Source organism: Podarcis pityusensis (genome assembly GCF_964106645.2).
Source record: "Podarcis pityusensis genome assembly, chromosome: 7".
In the NCBI taxonomy this organism is placed as follows: Eukaryota; Metazoa; Chordata; class Lepidosauria; order Squamata; family Lacertidae; genus Podarcis; species Podarcis pityusensis.
The window spans coordinates 407,261-422,165 of record NC_138031.1 but is presented as its reverse complement, the minus strand read 5'-3'; the positions used below and the strand labels follow the sequence as shown (position 1 = coordinate 422,165).

Below are 14,905 nucleotides of genomic sequence, written 5' to 3'. Positions count from 1 at the left end.
CTGTCCCCACAGGGGCCAACCAGATGCCCCAAAGCAGGATTGGAGCGCAAGAGCAGCCCTCTGCCCTCCCTCAGGCCCTTCTGGCTCAGAAGGCAGGCAGGATGCCCTGGGGAGAAGGTGCCCATCCTCCCTCTGCCCTGCTTGGCCGTCCGATGCCCGTTCGGCTCTTGATGCCCTGCCCCGAACACACCTATCCATTCGTCCTCCTCAGCCCCCTTGGCATGGGCAGTGGGGCTGCCGTGGATTTTGCTGCAGAACGATGCTGGCCCTGGGTGCCCCCCGTTGGTGCCCGCCCAGCTCACCCCTCGGCTTCCCTCGCCCGCAGATCTCGGACATCCAGGTGAGCGGCCAGTCGGAGGACATGACTGCCAAAGAGAAGCTGCTGCTGTGGTCCCAGCGGATGGTCGAGGGCTACCAGGGCCTGCGCTGCGACAACTTCACCACCAGCTGGCGAGACGGGCGCCTCTTCAACGCCATCATCCACCGCCACAAGTAAGGGGGTTCTGCAGGAGGGTTTTTTAAAAAATCAAACGCAAATCTGGATGCAGGGAAAGTAGGATAGACGCCAAGTGTCTCAGTACTGTTCGTCCGATGACTCACACGCAGCCCAGCCCTCGAGGGAGACCCTGCGGGTTTGTGGTTTGGTGGAGGGACGGAAAAGGAGGGGAAGTGAGACGCCGTGAAGGGGGGGGGTCAGAGGGACGAAATGGGGAAGGAGATCTGGGGAGGCAGCGGAGGAAAGGGAAAGCAATCCCCACACATTTCCTGCTGCCCCAAATTTCCTTTCTCTTCAGAAAGGTGCTTGAAGGTTAAGAGTAGAAAGGAGGGGGCCAGCACGCATTTTCCCTAGCCCCCCAATTCCCTTCCATCCCTGCAACCAGAGTCTCAGCCGGCCTGACTCTGGCTCTCGGTGGTCTGCCAGGGGCAGAATGGCCCCCTCCGCTGCTTCTCCCTCTGGGTGAGCCCTGGCCCCCCCTGCAGAGCAGCACAGGCGTTGCTTGCGGGACTGCAGCCCCCGCTCTCCCGCTCTGCCCCATCTCTTCCTCCTGCCCCCCCACTTCCTCTCCCCCCCCATGAGAGCTTGCCTGCACCCACTTGGCTGGGCTTGTTTGCTCAGAGGCGGCCTGCGGCAGGGGAGAAGGCGGGGTGGGGGGTGGGCTGCTGTCCTGCCCCTTCTGTGCTCCCCTTCTCCCCCCACTCCAGGTCCCCAAGACCTGTGGGGAACATCTCTCCCCCTGCCCCAGCCCCAGCCTGGAAGAGTGAGTCCTTCAGGGAGAAGGTTATTGGCAGAGCAGTCCTGGCGGTGGGCCGGATGGCAATGGCGGATCTGCAAAGCTGCAACAAGTCTGAGCCTGGCACCCGCCTGCCCCACCTTCCCACACGTGGCTGGGAGCAGGGCGGGGATCCGGCCCACCCTGCCGGCGCGCTCCATTCGGAGCAGGGAGTGCAGTGGGGCCAGAGGCAGCAGACGCCTTTGCTGCTCCCTCCTCTGAGCGCGTGGGCATGAGCGGGCATTCGCGTGGCAAGCGCCGGGCCGGGCGCCGGGGCCTGGTGGGGTCTGGATCCCTGCGGACCAAGGAGGAGCGGGTGGTGATGGTCTGTGAGGAGGTGCCCACCGTGGACTCTGGGCTGCGGGCACAGACGCTGCCACGCTCCAACGGGGCTGGCGAAGAAGGATGGGCGCTGGCAGGAGGCCGGAACGTCAGCGGCTCCCTCTACTCCGTCCATTCCACGCTGCGGCTTCAGGAAATGTAGGAGGGTCTCCTAGCCACCCCCCTGTTCCCCTGAGCTCCCCCCTCTCCTTCCTGTAACTGTGTATGGGGGTGTCAGTTGGGGCTTCCTCGCCAGCTTAAGGGAGGCAGTCTGTGCTGAGTCCCACCCTGACTCTGGCCCTGGGGAATAGGAAGTTCCTTCTCTTAATTGTGATGGTTTTTTTGGGGGGGGGGGTCCCTCTCATGGGATTCCATAGCTGAGCTTTCTTCTGTGGCTGTTGGTCCCATCTGGGGCTGGGAAGGAGCAGCATCTCTGCGGGGGGGTGGGGGCGTGGGTGGAGGATGTTGTTTTTGTTTTGCCCTTCCCTTTGCCCCATGGCTTGGCTCACTTACCCGAGCACCGCGGGAAGCTTTTTCTGTGCTCTGCCGCCTGGCGTGTGGCGGCTCCTGCTCCTTGCCACCTGGCTGGGATTGTTGGGGCTTACCTGGAAGGATACAGCCAGGTGTGATCCTGCCTTTGGCTGGGCTCTTGTGTCTTGCCGGCGCTTGCCTGCCACTGCTTGCTGCCAGGAGATGCTTCTGAGCTGAGTGGAGGCCTCTCCCGTCCGTCCGTCCCCCCCCCCCCGCTTTAGCCCCAGCACTGAGCAGCCTGTTGCTACAATTTGTGGGGAGGGGGCTGGGTCAGGCTTCTAAATTCAGCATGCCATGCCCCTGCCCTGAACACCTTTGGGGACTCAAAAAGGTGCATTTAAACCTGTATTTTAAATTGGTCCCCCCCCCAATTACGTTTTTACTGTAATTTTACTATTGTGAGCCACCCCAAGCCTGGCTCTGGCCTGGGAGGGCAGGGTATAAATACAATTTTTATTTTTATTATTATTATTATTATTATTATTATTATTTTGTCCCCCCCCCCATCCATCCCTTGGGTTTTCTGCTGGACACAAGGATAGAGGGAGAAACATACACCCCCGGAGGTCAAATGCCTGTTTTGCTGTGGGACTTCTTCAGCCTTTCCGACGTCCGGGATGCTGCCCCACTGGTGCCCACCAAGGCTCTCCCCAGTCAGATAGATAACTCCCCACCCTTTTCAATATTTTGTGGGCGATGGGTGTTTGGCCTGTTAGGGATGGGCAGTCCTGAGTGCTGCCAGTTTTCCTGCTGTCAAAATGGGTTTGCTTTGGTGTTCATCGCTGTTCCTTAGATTTCCAAATGTGCTGCTGGCCCCCCAAAAGTTGGAAGCCCCTCGAAAGGGTTGGAAGGGCCATTTGGTGCCCCCCCTGCAATTCAGGAGTGGGAGCTCTGAACCCTCTCCTCTCCCCCAACAGGCCGATGCTGATTGACATGAACAAAGTGTATCGCCAGACCAACGTGGAGAACCTGGAGCAGGCCTTCTCCGTGGCCGACCATGAGCTGGGAGTGACACGGCTGCTGGACCCGGAAGGTGCGTAGGGATGCAGGACAATCGTGGGGTTGGGGAGGACCCCGAGGGTCATCCAGCCTCACCCCCTGCCCCGCAGGAGTCGCAGCTCAAGGGGAGTGGGCGCCTGTGTGGGTGGCCAAGTGGGCACAGCCTGGCCGCTCTGTGGAGGGCGTTTGGGGGCTGACGGCCGTTCTCCTGCCCCTTGCAGATGTTGATGTTCCTCAGCCCGACGAGAAGTCCATCATCACCTACGTCTCCTCTCTCTACGACGCCATGCCTCGCGTGCCTGACGTGGTGGACGGCGTCAAGGCCAACGTGAGTGGGGGGCATTTGGGGGGGCAGAAGAAGCCTTGGGGGGCTTGGGGTTGGGACCCCCCTCTGACATCTCCCTCTCGCCCCGCCAGGAGCTGCAGCTGCGCTGGCAGGAGTACTACGAGGTGGTGACGCTGCTCCTGCAATGGATCCGGCACCACACGGTGATCTTTGAGGAGCGCAAGTTCCCCTCCAGCTTTGAGGAGATTGAGGTGAGAGATCCACCCCCCACCTTGGCCCTAGCCCACCTCTCCCACCAAGACTGCGCCCGCCTGAGCCCCCCACTGCTCTGCCCCCGCAACCTGGCCCTCCCTGGCAGGACACCCCCCACGACCTTTCCCCCTTTGTCCCCGCCCCAGTCGCCTGCTTCCAAGCCTGTCCCTCCAGAGGGGCTTCAGGAGCAGGCTGGGTCTCCTGAGTCAGCTCCTCCTCGGCTCCCTTCCCCCTTCCCTGGCTGGCACCGGATGAAAGGGCAGGCAGTGCGCTCCCTCCTCCTTGGTCATGAGAGGATCCTGGCGGCTGCCAGCGTTGGGGCAGGCGTGCCCAGGCAGGGTGCCCAGGGGAAGGAGGCCCAGGAGTGCGAATTTTATGGGCTGCTCTGGCAGAGGTCCAGGGGGCCAGGCTGAGCGCCGCCCAACAGCATCCGGGTACTTCTCTGGCCCTGGGCTGCCATAGAATCGAAGGACGGTAGAGTTGGAAGGGACCCTGGGGGTCATCTAGTCCAACCCCCCCTGCAAGGCAGGAGCTGCAAGTTCGGAAGCCACTAGAAAAGCAGAACAGGAGGATTGTGGGGAAGAGGCATCTCTCAGTGGCTGGACAGGCAAGAGGTCCCAGGCTCACACTTACCTGAACCCCCAGAGACCCACGGCTGCCAGTCTGTGTGGGCCATAGGGAGCTAAGGTGACCCCAAGGAACGGACCCACTCCTAATTTCCTGTGCCGGAGAGGGGCAGTGCCAGCCTTTGCCCACAAGCCCCGGAGAGTCCCGCGCTCTGCCCTCCCCCCCGCTGACCCCCGTTTCCTCCCCCCACCCCAGATCCTGTGGCGCCAGTTCCTGAAGTTCAAGGAGACGGAGTTGCCCGCCAAGGAGGCCGACAAGAACCGCTCCAAGGCCATCTACCAGTCTCTGGAGGTGAGGGCGGCTCTTCTCTCCCCGCCCCATCTTGCTATGGGGCAGGCTTGGGGAAACGCGTGGGGTAGCGCTGGATGGGGGCTGCGTTGCGATCTGGCCAATGTCCTTTGATGGCTGGTTAACCCTTTAATGGGGGGCCTGTTTAGGCCATGGGGGGGGGACAGGTCCAGGTCTTCAGAGGCCAGTCCACTCCCCCCGGCAGTTTGCAGACCCCAGCGCAGTGACAGGACAGCTGCTTGGCATGCAGAAGGTCCCAAGTTCAACGCTCTCCAGCGTCTCTCTCTTTGGGCCTGGAGGAGGTGGAGCGATCCTGGCTCTGGGCCTGCAGCAGGCGGGGTCTGGCTGCCATTGGCCAGCAGGGGAGGTCAGCCCAGGAACGTGGGCACAAGGTCCGAGCCCCTCCTGGCCTGGAGTTTGGGTGAGCCTTGAAGCACCCCCTGAGCCAGAAAGAAGAGGTGCCCCACACACGTATAGGCCCCTTGGGGCTCATAGGAGCATAGAGTTGTAGGAAGGGACCCCACGTGTCATCTAGTCCAGCCCCTGCAGTGCAGGCCGCCCAGCTGATCGGCCTTTCCTGTGACCGTTGTGTCCTCGTTTCTCTTGCCCCATGGCAGCCGTCTGTCCAGTCTGGGCAGCTGAAGGTTCCTCCCGGCTACCACCCACTGGACGTGGAGAAGGAGTGGGGCAAGCTGCACGTGGCCATCCTGGAGCGAGAGAAGCTTCTGCGCTCCGAGTTCGAGAGGTGGGGCAGCTGTGCAGTTGGGCCCTTGGGCTGAGTCTGCCTGCCTGGGGGGCGGAGGCACAGGGAGAGGGTGCCACTCCCTCAGAGTCCGGCTGGGTCCCTCCCCCTCCCTCCCTCCCTCCCTCCCTCCCTCTCCCCCCTCCGCCCCAACCAGCTGCCAGCCCAGCCCAGCTTTAATGGGAAACACACGGTTGGTGACTCATCTGCGCCGCCGATCTCTTCAGGAAACGGCACAGCTTGAACCGCAGAGTCAGGCCGGGGAGGCAGCCGCGAGCAGCATCAGGAACAGCTGCTGGTGGGCCCCGGGGCTCCGCTTTTGCTGGGGAGGGGCCGGGGAGGCCGGTGGGAGATGCCCAGAGGTGGGGGTGCAAGCGGATCAGCTGCTGGGAGGCGCCTGCACTGACCTGTCGCCTTTCCTTCCTCCAGGTTGGAGCGCCTGCAGCGCATTGTCAGCAAACTTCAGATGGAGTCGGGTCTCTGCGAGGAGCACCTCAACCAGGCGGACACCCTCCTGCAGTCGGTGAGACGCCCTTTCTGTTCCCGGCCCCCCAGTGTGGGCTGGGCCCCTCCTTGGGCCCTGGATCTTGGGGCGGTCTGCTCTGCAGGACCGGCTGGTGAGCCGCTTCCCCTTCTCCCCGCAGGACATCCGCCTGCTGGCTGCAGGGAAGGCGCCCCAGAAGTCGGCCGAGATCGAGCGCGACCTGGACAAAGCCGATGCCATGATCCGCCTGCTCTTCAACGATGTGCAGGCGCTCAAGGACGGACGCCACCCGCAAGGGGAGCAGATGTACCGCAGGTCAGCAGCGCTGCTCCTCCTCCGGCCCCCGCAGGGCTTCCTGTGGCCCCCACGGGCCTCTGCTCACTCCATGCTTGCCTGGGCTGCTCTGCAAAAGCCAAGAGCGCCCCCCTGTGCCTGATGGCAGCAGGTGGTAGTGCAGGGTGAATGCTCCTCAGTGATGTGCCAAGGGGTGTCTGGCATGAGCAGGGGGTCCCCTCCCCAGAATGTGAAGGCAGGTGCTTAGCGCCCCCTTGTGGCAACTTACAGCCAGCATCTAGTCCGCTGAATGCACCCCATTGCTGCTGCTGCTGCTGCTGCTGCTGCCAGGAGGTGCCCCCTGCCAGGCGACTCCCCCGCTGCCCCCGCTCACCGCCCCCTTCCTCCCGCAGGGTCTACCGCCTGCATGAGCGCCTGGTGGCCATCCGCACGGAATACAACCTGCGCCTGAAGTCTGGGTCGGCCCCCATCGCCCAGGTCACGGTGCCCGTCATGCAGCGCCCGCGCCAGGAGCTGGACGACGTCACCCTGCGCTACCTGCAGGACCTGCTGGCCTGGGTGGAGGACAACCAGCGGCGCCTGAACGCGGCCGAGTGGGGCGTGGACCTGCCCACCGTGGAGTCTCAGCTGGGAAGCCACCGCGGACTCCACCAGTCCATCGAGGAGTTCCGCGCCAAGATCGAGAGGGCAAGAGCGGATGAGGTGAGGGCCCCCCATTGCCAGCTGCCCTCCCCGCGGCACTGCCTGGCCTTAGAGTTGAAAGGGACCCCCGAGGGTCTACTAGTCCAGCCCTCTGCAATGCAAGAATCGCAGAAATGGGACCCTGACCCTGTTGCCTATTGTTAACAGGAATAATATTATTGCACCCACCATAACTGTGCCTCTGAAAGGAGGAAAGTTTTTTTGGGGGTAGGAAGTCATCTGAAATGTGGGTTTTCCCCTTTTGGTCACCAGGACTGTAAGCTCCGTTCCACTGCTCAAAACAAATTCTAGGGGCAGCATCCTTTTTGCCCTCTGCCTCAGCTCTGCCTTGGAGGCAGGGGTGTCTAAGGAGAAGCCAAATCGTTCCCCCATGCCTCCCCCCCACTTGGTGGGCATGCCGTGCCCAAGGTGCCAGGCAGAGGCAGCTCCCTCTCCATTGCCCCCCCAATTTCATGTGCAAAGGGGAGGGGGGTTGTGGGGTGGTGCTGTGCGCCTGCCCTTGTTTCTGCCGTGTGTCTGCTGCCTGTCCTGGAACTCTCCGCCTTTTTCTTCCTTCCTTCTCTCTCTCCCCCCCCCCCAGGCCCAGCTCTCCCCCGGCCCACGAAGTGCCTACCGGGACTGCCTGAACAAGCTGGACTTGCAGTATGCCAAGCTGCTGGTGAGGAGCATGTGGGCTGAGGGCAGGGAGGGGGAGGGGCTGGATCCCGGTCTCTCCAGGGCATGAACAGGATCTCCTTTCTCCTTCTGGACCCTCTGCGTGATCATCACCTGAGGCTTTTCTTCAGGTGCCTCTTCCACAAGAGAGCTGGAGGGCCTTTTCTGTGGTGGCTCCCCACTTGTGGGATGCTCTCCCCAGGGATGAAGCACCTTCACTGCTTCACTGCTTATCTTTAGACCCCAGGCAAAGACATTCCTCTTCTCCCGGGCCTTTGGCTAAATAAGCAGTCCATGGCCTTTTAAATTGTTGGGAGGGGGGGTTAATTTTTTTAAAAAAAATATTGTGCATTTTGCATTTTGATGATGTCAACTGCCCTGTGGACTTTGGAAAAAGAGCAGTATATACATTTGCTTAATAATAATAATAATAATAATAATAATAATAATAATAATAATGGACATGGTTCCTTGTATGTGCCTGTCCTCCAAAATGTGGGTCTTGGCACTCAGAAGAGAAGCCAAATGGGGCTTGTGGGCAGGAGAGCCCAGGCAAACGAAGGAAAGAGGGCAAATCCTTTCTCTGCCTTGCACAGCCCAGTCTTGGGACTCTCCTTGGTGTTGGCCCCTTCTCCCCTCCCTGTTTTTTCGAATGGAATCCCAACATCCTTCCCAGCCTGGAGGACGGGGTGGTGAGGGCAGGCTGCCCCCTTGTGGTGTTGGGACACCAGAGGGAGAAGGAGGAGAGGGTGCCCCTGTGCGCGTGCAGGGGGAGGCCGGGCGCCTGACCCCGTCCCCGCTGTGCCCTTGCAGAACTCCTCCAAGGCCCGCCTGCGCCACCTCGAGAGCCTCCAGGCGTTTGTGGCGGCTGCCACCAAGGAGCTGATGTGGCTGAACGAGAAGGAGGAGGAAGAGGTCAACTACGACTGGAGCGAGCGCAACAGCAACATGGCCGCCAAGAAGGAGAGCTACTCCGTAAGGCCCCATCCTCTCGGGGTGGAAGGTAGTTGGGGGGGCTGCCGCCCTTTGCCCGCTGACTGTGCCTTTTCTGCCCTTCCCCCAGGGCTTGATGCGGGAGCTGGAGCAGCGGGAGCGGAAGATCAAGGAGATCCAGAGCACGGGAGACCGGCTGCTGAGGGAGGAGCACCCGGGCAAGCAGACTGTGGAGGTGAGGCTGGGCGCGCGGCCAGGCAGGATCGGGGCCCGGTGGGGAGCGAGGCTTGCCAGTGGGTCCCATGACGGCTGCAGCTCGTGATGGCTGTGGTTGCCTCTGCCACGTGGGCCTCACGAGGCCTCGGCGGGGAGCCACATCCTGGCATTATCTCTTCGGGGGGGGGGGCTCTTGCCACACAACCCCCCCCCCCAATGTCTCACAAGACACAGGGGAGCTGAGCTGGGTGGGTGTGCCCCACCCCACTTTCCTGCCCCCAGCTCCTGCCCCATGGCTGAGTTTCTCTCTCTCCCCTTTTCCAGGCCTTCCAGGCTGCCCTGCAGACCCAGTGGAGCTGGATGCTCCAGCTGTGCTGCTGTATTGAGGCCCACCTGAAGGAGAACACCGCCTACTTCCAGGTATCTTGGGCGGGGGGCTGGCCGGGCAGGACTCCCGCTACTCCTCTGGGGCTGGGCTGCTCCCCTTCTCCCCTGCAGCCAGCCAGCTGCCCTCCTGCGGATGCTCTGGGGCCCCCATTGTCCCTGGGGAGGAGGGGGCACCTCTGGGTAGCTTTCTTCTTGCCAGACGCAGCTGGGCGTCTCCTCACCCGCCTCTCCCTCTGTCTCTCCCCAAGTTCTTCTCCGACGTGAAGGAGGCGGAGGAATTCCTGCGCAAGACCCAGGAGACCATGCGGAAGAAGTTTGTCTGCGACCGCTCCATCACCGTCACGCGCCTGGAGGACTTGCTGCAGGACTCCCTCGTGAGTGCGGCCCCTTTGCACTGTAAAGGACATTTCCTGGGCTCACTGGGATAGCCAAACAAAGACAGCAGCCGGGAGTATAGAAGCAAAACAGCAGCCTGTAGGCCTGGTCTTTATTCCAGACTCTTGCAACAGGACTTCCATGCAGTGGCCTGGGAGAAGCCCCCAAAAAAGGGATGCTTCCTCTTTTATAAGTTTTCCCTTTTCCCTATAAACACCTTTTGGTGAAGCATCATGCACACATCATAGACACATTATGCATATGGCACAGACTGGGAGGGGTTTCTGGCAGAAACTGGTTCATCAGGTTTCCCCCCAACCCTCCTTGCCCACCACCCATCGAGTGATACAATAGGAATATATTTACAAGTTCCTGGTATTCCCGGTCAGGTCCAAGAACTTAATCCATTCCTGGAGGGTCTTCTGTTGTCTGTGGGATGACTACCTGTCTGGCACCCATTTGCCAGGATGCCAGTGATTTTCTCCCAGGCAAGGAGGCTGCTGAGTATGTGGTCTCAGGCTCAAGGGATTATGGCTGCCCACATCCCAGACTCCCCCCTTGCTAGCCATTCCTTTCCTGAACAGTGGAATGGTGCAAATCCGATACTGGAGCGATTTTATATGAATTTCTGAAGTTTTCCCATTGAGCCTTACATAGATACATTTATCAGTGAATTGTTGCATTTGGTAATGTGCAGCTGAGGCCCTTTGAAAAGAGATAGGGGGAAACTGTGTGATGAAGTGTTTTGTGGGGACATTTGCAGGAGTGATTGTGCTGATACTGTGTGTGTGGGGGGGCGCTGTATGATGTCTGCTGGAGGGGCAAAGCCTCCTTTCAACCTTTACATAAATTCTGGTAACACCCCCGTACCCTGCAGGCATTAGGGGGCTCTATGGGTCTCTTCCAGCTCTACTCCCCTATGAGTCTAACTCTCTTCCTCTCCTGCCGCCCCTCTTTGTGCCCCCCATGCCAGGAGGAGAAGGAGCACCTGGCTGAGTACCAGGGTCAGCTGGCTGGGCTGGCCAAGCGAGCCAAGGCCATTGTCCAGCTGAAGCCACGCAGCCCCAGCACCGCCCTCAAGGGACGACTGCCTCTCCAGGCTGTCTGCGACTACAAGCAGATGGAGGTGAGCGGGGTGGGGGTCACGTGTCTGGAAACCGGGTGGGGGCGGCAAACTGGGTCTGGGGTGCATCTTTTGAGGCTGCTCACTTCCTCCCCCCTCCCCAGATCACGGTGCACAAGGGTGACTCCTGCACCCTCCTCAGCAACGCCCAGCCGTACAAGTGGAAGGTGCTCAACGCGGCTGGGAGCGAGGCCACTGTGCCCTCCATCGTCTTCCTGGTGCCCCCGCCCAACAAGGAGGCCCTGGAGGCCATCAGCAGGTGAGTCAGCCTCACCCCCCCCAACCCCCTTGCTTTCCTTTCTCCTTGAGGGCGTGGGGGGCAGATTAGAAACCGTGATTAAATCCTCGGATCGTATCAGCAGAGAGAGATATCGCTGAAGCTTCCACTGCCGTAAACTCATGCGAACATCAAAAGAGCTGGATCAGGCCCACGGGGGGCCCTTCTAGCCCAGCCTCCTCTTCTCACAGTGGCCAACCAGATGCCTCAATGGGAAAGCCACAAGCAGGATGTGGGCACAAGAGACACCCCCCCACTGCAGTGGGTGCAGAGGCACTGCTGCCTGCAGCTCTGGAGGGCAAAGCAGAGCCATGACAGCCAGTGGCCATCCATAGACACCCCCCAGGGCCTCTGCCCTGCCCCCCCCAGCCCCACTTGAGGAGGAGAGCTGCTGTACTGCTCCTTGGGCTCTGGGGGTGGCATGGGGGCACTCTGCCTCTCTGCCCACTCTTCTCTCGACCCTGGGGAACTCCCAACCCCCAAGATGGCTCTGCAGCCTCCTTTTCCTCTTTGCCTGCAGGTTGGAGGGCAGCCACCAGAGCCTGCTGACCTTCTGGCACCAGCTGCACATCGACATGCAGAGCCTCCTCTCCTGGCAGTACCTGCAGAGGGACATCCAGCAGATCCAGTCCTGGTCCCTGCTCATAGTGAGGACCGGGTGCTAAGGAGCCTCTTGGGGGGCGGGAGGGAAGGGTGGGTGGGTTGGGCCTGCAGGGTGGGCTCGAGGGGGGAGGGGAAGGGCCCCCTCCTGACCTGGCCTCTTCCCCCCCCCAGTTCCGGACGATGCCCCCCGAGGATTACCGGAAGACCTTGCGCAGCCTGGAGACCCACTACCAGGAGTTCCTGCGCAACAGCCAGGACTCCCAGAACTTCCTGCCGGATGACCGGCTGCACGTGGAGCGCGAATACACCCTCTGCAGCCAGAAGTATGAGATGCTGCTGCGTGGCCTGGAGAAAGGTGAGGCGCCCCGTGGCTCTTCCGTGGGGGGGGGGGGAGCTCCCTGGCATCTGCAGCCAAACAAATCTCCTGGGTCCCCAGAGACACAGAATCAGATTTTTAGAGGAGGAAGAGACCCCAAGGGGTACCCTGTCCAATCCCTGCAATGCAGGAGTCGCAGCTAGAGACAGGCAGCCAGGCAGCCACTACTTAAAAGCCCACGATCTTCCGGGGCCGCCTGCCTGCTTCCCAGGTTCCTGGGGGGCTGCTTCGTCTTGCTTTGAGTTCCTTCAAAGTCTACAATTCTGTGTGCCCTCCCTCCTGCCTGAATTGCCTCCCCATGACAATAATAATAATAATAATAATAATAATAATAATAATAATAATAAATTTTATTTATACCCCACCCTCCCCAGCCAAGACTGGGCTCATGGCGGCTAACACCCAATATATAAAAACAAATTAATTGAAATACAACTTAAAAACAAGATTAAAATACAACATTAAAATATTAAAATACAGCCTCATTTCAATGGAAACTCAAATCAAAAACTTTTTGGGGGATGAAAATGTCCAGTCTTCACCAAGGCTAACTTTCCAGACTGGTCCTACATGGGCCAGAAAAAAGCCAGGGAAGTCCCCAAAGAGGAGGTGTTGCAGGCAGAGGGTGTTTCTCCAACCGTCCTTCCATCCCTGCTCAACTGGACCCCGGCCAGCCCCCTTTCCTCCCATAGGCTGGCTTTGGAGGCCTGGCCCAGGAGACCCCTCTCTCCCCTTGTGCCCCTTCCCCACACTGGAAGTTGTGTCTGCCTGCTCCTCCACTCACCTGGGCTTGGTTTGCTTGGGGCCGCAGGGGAGCAGGAGGAGTCTCTCTGCAGGAACTTCATCTCTCAGCTGAAGGACATCCGCCTGCAGCTGGAGGGCTGCGAGTCCCGCACCATCCACAAGATCCGCTCTCCGCTGGACAAGGACCCTGCCAAGGAGTGTGCCCAGCGCATCAGTGACCAGCAGGTACTGCCCCCCCATGCGTCCCTTCCTACCCCTGCAGGAAAGCAGCTGCTGCCGAGTCTGACGCTGCTACTGCCAGTGCGGATCCTGACCCCGCTTTGTGGCTTCACTGCGGTCTTCATTCTGCTCCCTCCTCCCTCTAGCAAATCCACCTGGAACTGGAGGGCATCAAGAAGAACCTGGGCAAAGTGAGCGCCAAGACGGAGGAGGTGTTGGCGCAACCAGAGCAGGCCAGCTCGGCCCCCACCCTCCACTCGGAGCTGGACATCACCCTGCAGAAGATGGACCAGGTGTACAGCCTCTCCAGCATCTACCTGGAAAAGTAGGTCCTCCTCTCACCTGGGACTCTGTCCGCCCACCTGGGCAGCTGGGAGTGGCCAGGAGCTGCTTCCGCTTCCCAAGGCCTTTGGTGCCCTCTTCCCTTGGGTCTGGCGGGGGCCCTTCTCTGCACCTGCTGCCCGGACGATGGGGCTGCTTTTGCATCCTCCGTCTACTGTCTCCTTTCTCCCATTGGCTCTTTCACTGGTCTTGGTCTGTGTTTGCCCAACCTGTGAAAACATTTGGGAGCTGAACCTGTGAGGAAGGGATATTTGTGGGGTGGGTGGTGAGAGCCTCCTGGCTCTTCTTCCGCAGGGGAAGCAGGTTGCCTCATCCACATGGACCCACCTGGTCCTTGACCTTGCCGTCCCCCCTGGCCCTTCTGTGGGTGCCCTCGCCAGGTGAGCGATGGCAGGTGCCTAGGAGGTGCCTTCTCAGTAGTAACCCCCGTTGCAGCATCTCAGCACCTGCCTGAAGGTCATTTTGGTGCCAGGCAAATCACTTTTTCTTGCTCCAGGCCTTTTTGCATGGCGCTGCCGCTCTGGCTGGGTTTTGCTCTCTTGCTGTTTTGAATTGACGTAGCGCTGCCTCCTTTTGTGCCAAACCCATAAAATTCTCCTATTCAGCCATTCATTTGCATCACAAATAAATGCAGCATTTGAAAGCAGCCCTGTGGAGGGACGTTTTTTAATGTTGGATGTTTATTCTGCTTTTATATTTGCTGGAAGCCGACCAGAGTGGCTGGGGTGCAAATAATAAAATTACTATTATTATTAAGCGACCACCCATGTCACAACTTTTGCACGCTGCTATCGGGTGTCTGGAGCAAATGGGAGGCCGCTTGGGCTCTCCTTCCCTTCCGACGCAAACCTCCAGCTCCCCTCTTCTCGCCCCACAGGCTGAAGACCATCAACCTGGTGATCCGCAGCACGCAAGGGGCAGAGGAGCTGGTCCGCAAGTACGAGGAGCAGCTGAAGGATGTGCAAGCAGTGCCCTCTGACCTCAAGGCCCTGGAGGCCACCAGGACGGAGCTGAAGGTGCCTGCTTGGGCCAGGAGGGCGGGGAGATGGGAGGGGGCCCGGCCCCAGCCGCTCCTTGAGAGGAGGCCTGACCCTGTGCGTCTTCCTCCGCAGAGGCTGCGTGGTCAGGTGGAAGGGCACCAGCCCATCTTCAGCACCCTGGAGGCCGACCTGGGCAAGGCCAGCGAGGTGAACGAGCGGATGGTGCAGGGCCACAGCGAGAGGGACATTGACCTGGACCGCTACCGGGAGCGGGTGCAGCAGCTGCTGGAGCGCTGGCAGGCCATCCTGGCCCAGATCGACCTGCGCCAGAGGGAGCTGGACCAGCTGGGGCGCCAGCTGCGCTACTACCGCGAGAGCTACGACAGCCTCATCCAGTGGATCCAGGACGCCCGGCAGCGCCAGGAGAGCCTCCAGGCCATTCCCGTCACCAGCAGCAAGGGCGTGCGGGAGCAGCTGCTGCAGGAGAAGGTGAGGCAGCCCAGCCCAGCCCTGCCCTGAGCCTGCAGCTCTATCTCTTCGCTGGGGGAAGCGGAGGCTCCCCAGGCCTCTGTCATTGCCTCCCCGGTGGTGGCCTGTCCTCTGCTGATTTTTGGGGGGGCCCTCTTGGGTCCATGGGGAGGCTGCCAGCGTCGCCTCATGGGGTGGCTCATGTAGGGGTGAGCGAAAGCTCTGAGCGACTGCTCCTGGCCTTCCCTCTGGGTGAAGCTGTCTGAAGGGCTCTTGGCGGCCCACCAGCTAAAGCACAGCCCCCCACCCCACGAATCCCCTCGCCTGATCTGTAAGGGCACGGGTTGGCATGGCAGTGGTCGTTCCTCAGCCCAGAGCATTTCAGCTGATCACAGCTGGCTGCGTGGTCCC

General features: G+C 60.5%; 1 protein-coding gene across 20 annotated transcripts in view; it reads left to right on the top strand.

Annotated features, from left to right (window-relative positions):
- PLEC (plectin) overlaps nucleotides 1-14,905 on the top strand; it is a 121,104-nt gene that overhangs the window by 92,548 nt on the left and 13,651 nt on the right. For 19 of the 20 annotated variants that reach the window (XM_081013940.1, XM_081013939.1, XM_081013928.1 and 16 more), the window contains 22 exons: nucleotides 326-492; nucleotides 3,041-3,156; nucleotides 3,344-3,450; nucleotides 3,540-3,659; nucleotides 4,483-4,578; nucleotides 5,193-5,320; nucleotides 5,747-5,840; nucleotides 5,962-6,116; nucleotides 6,488-6,797; nucleotides 7,378-7,455; nucleotides 8,265-8,426; nucleotides 8,515-8,619; nucleotides 8,925-9,020; nucleotides 9,236-9,361; nucleotides 10,336-10,488; nucleotides 10,590-10,744; nucleotides 11,283-11,409; nucleotides 11,537-11,720; nucleotides 12,553-12,710; nucleotides 12,851-13,029; nucleotides 13,924-14,062; nucleotides 14,159-14,515. In XM_081013940.1, the coding sequence (XP_080870066.1) occupies nucleotides 326-492; nucleotides 3,041-3,156; nucleotides 3,344-3,450; nucleotides 3,540-3,659; nucleotides 4,483-4,578; nucleotides 5,193-5,320; nucleotides 5,747-5,840; nucleotides 5,962-6,116; nucleotides 6,488-6,797; nucleotides 7,378-7,455; nucleotides 8,265-8,426; nucleotides 8,515-8,619; nucleotides 8,925-9,020; nucleotides 9,236-9,361; nucleotides 10,336-10,488; nucleotides 10,590-10,744; nucleotides 11,283-11,409; nucleotides 11,537-11,720; nucleotides 12,553-12,710; nucleotides 12,851-13,029; nucleotides 13,924-14,062; nucleotides 14,159-14,515 (3,312 nt within the window). Of the gene's footprint in view, nucleotides 1-325; nucleotides 493-3,040; nucleotides 3,157-3,343; nucleotides 3,451-3,539; nucleotides 3,660-4,482; nucleotides 4,579-5,192; nucleotides 5,321-5,481; nucleotides 5,616-5,746; nucleotides 5,841-5,961; nucleotides 6,117-6,487; nucleotides 6,798-7,377; nucleotides 7,456-8,264; nucleotides 8,427-8,514; nucleotides 8,620-8,924; nucleotides 9,021-9,235; nucleotides 9,362-10,335; nucleotides 10,489-10,589; nucleotides 10,745-11,282; nucleotides 11,410-11,536; nucleotides 11,721-12,552; nucleotides 12,711-12,850; nucleotides 13,030-13,923; nucleotides 14,063-14,158; nucleotides 14,516-14,905 lie in introns of those variants that run through there. The other variant, XM_081013938.1, reaches the window with a different exon arrangement.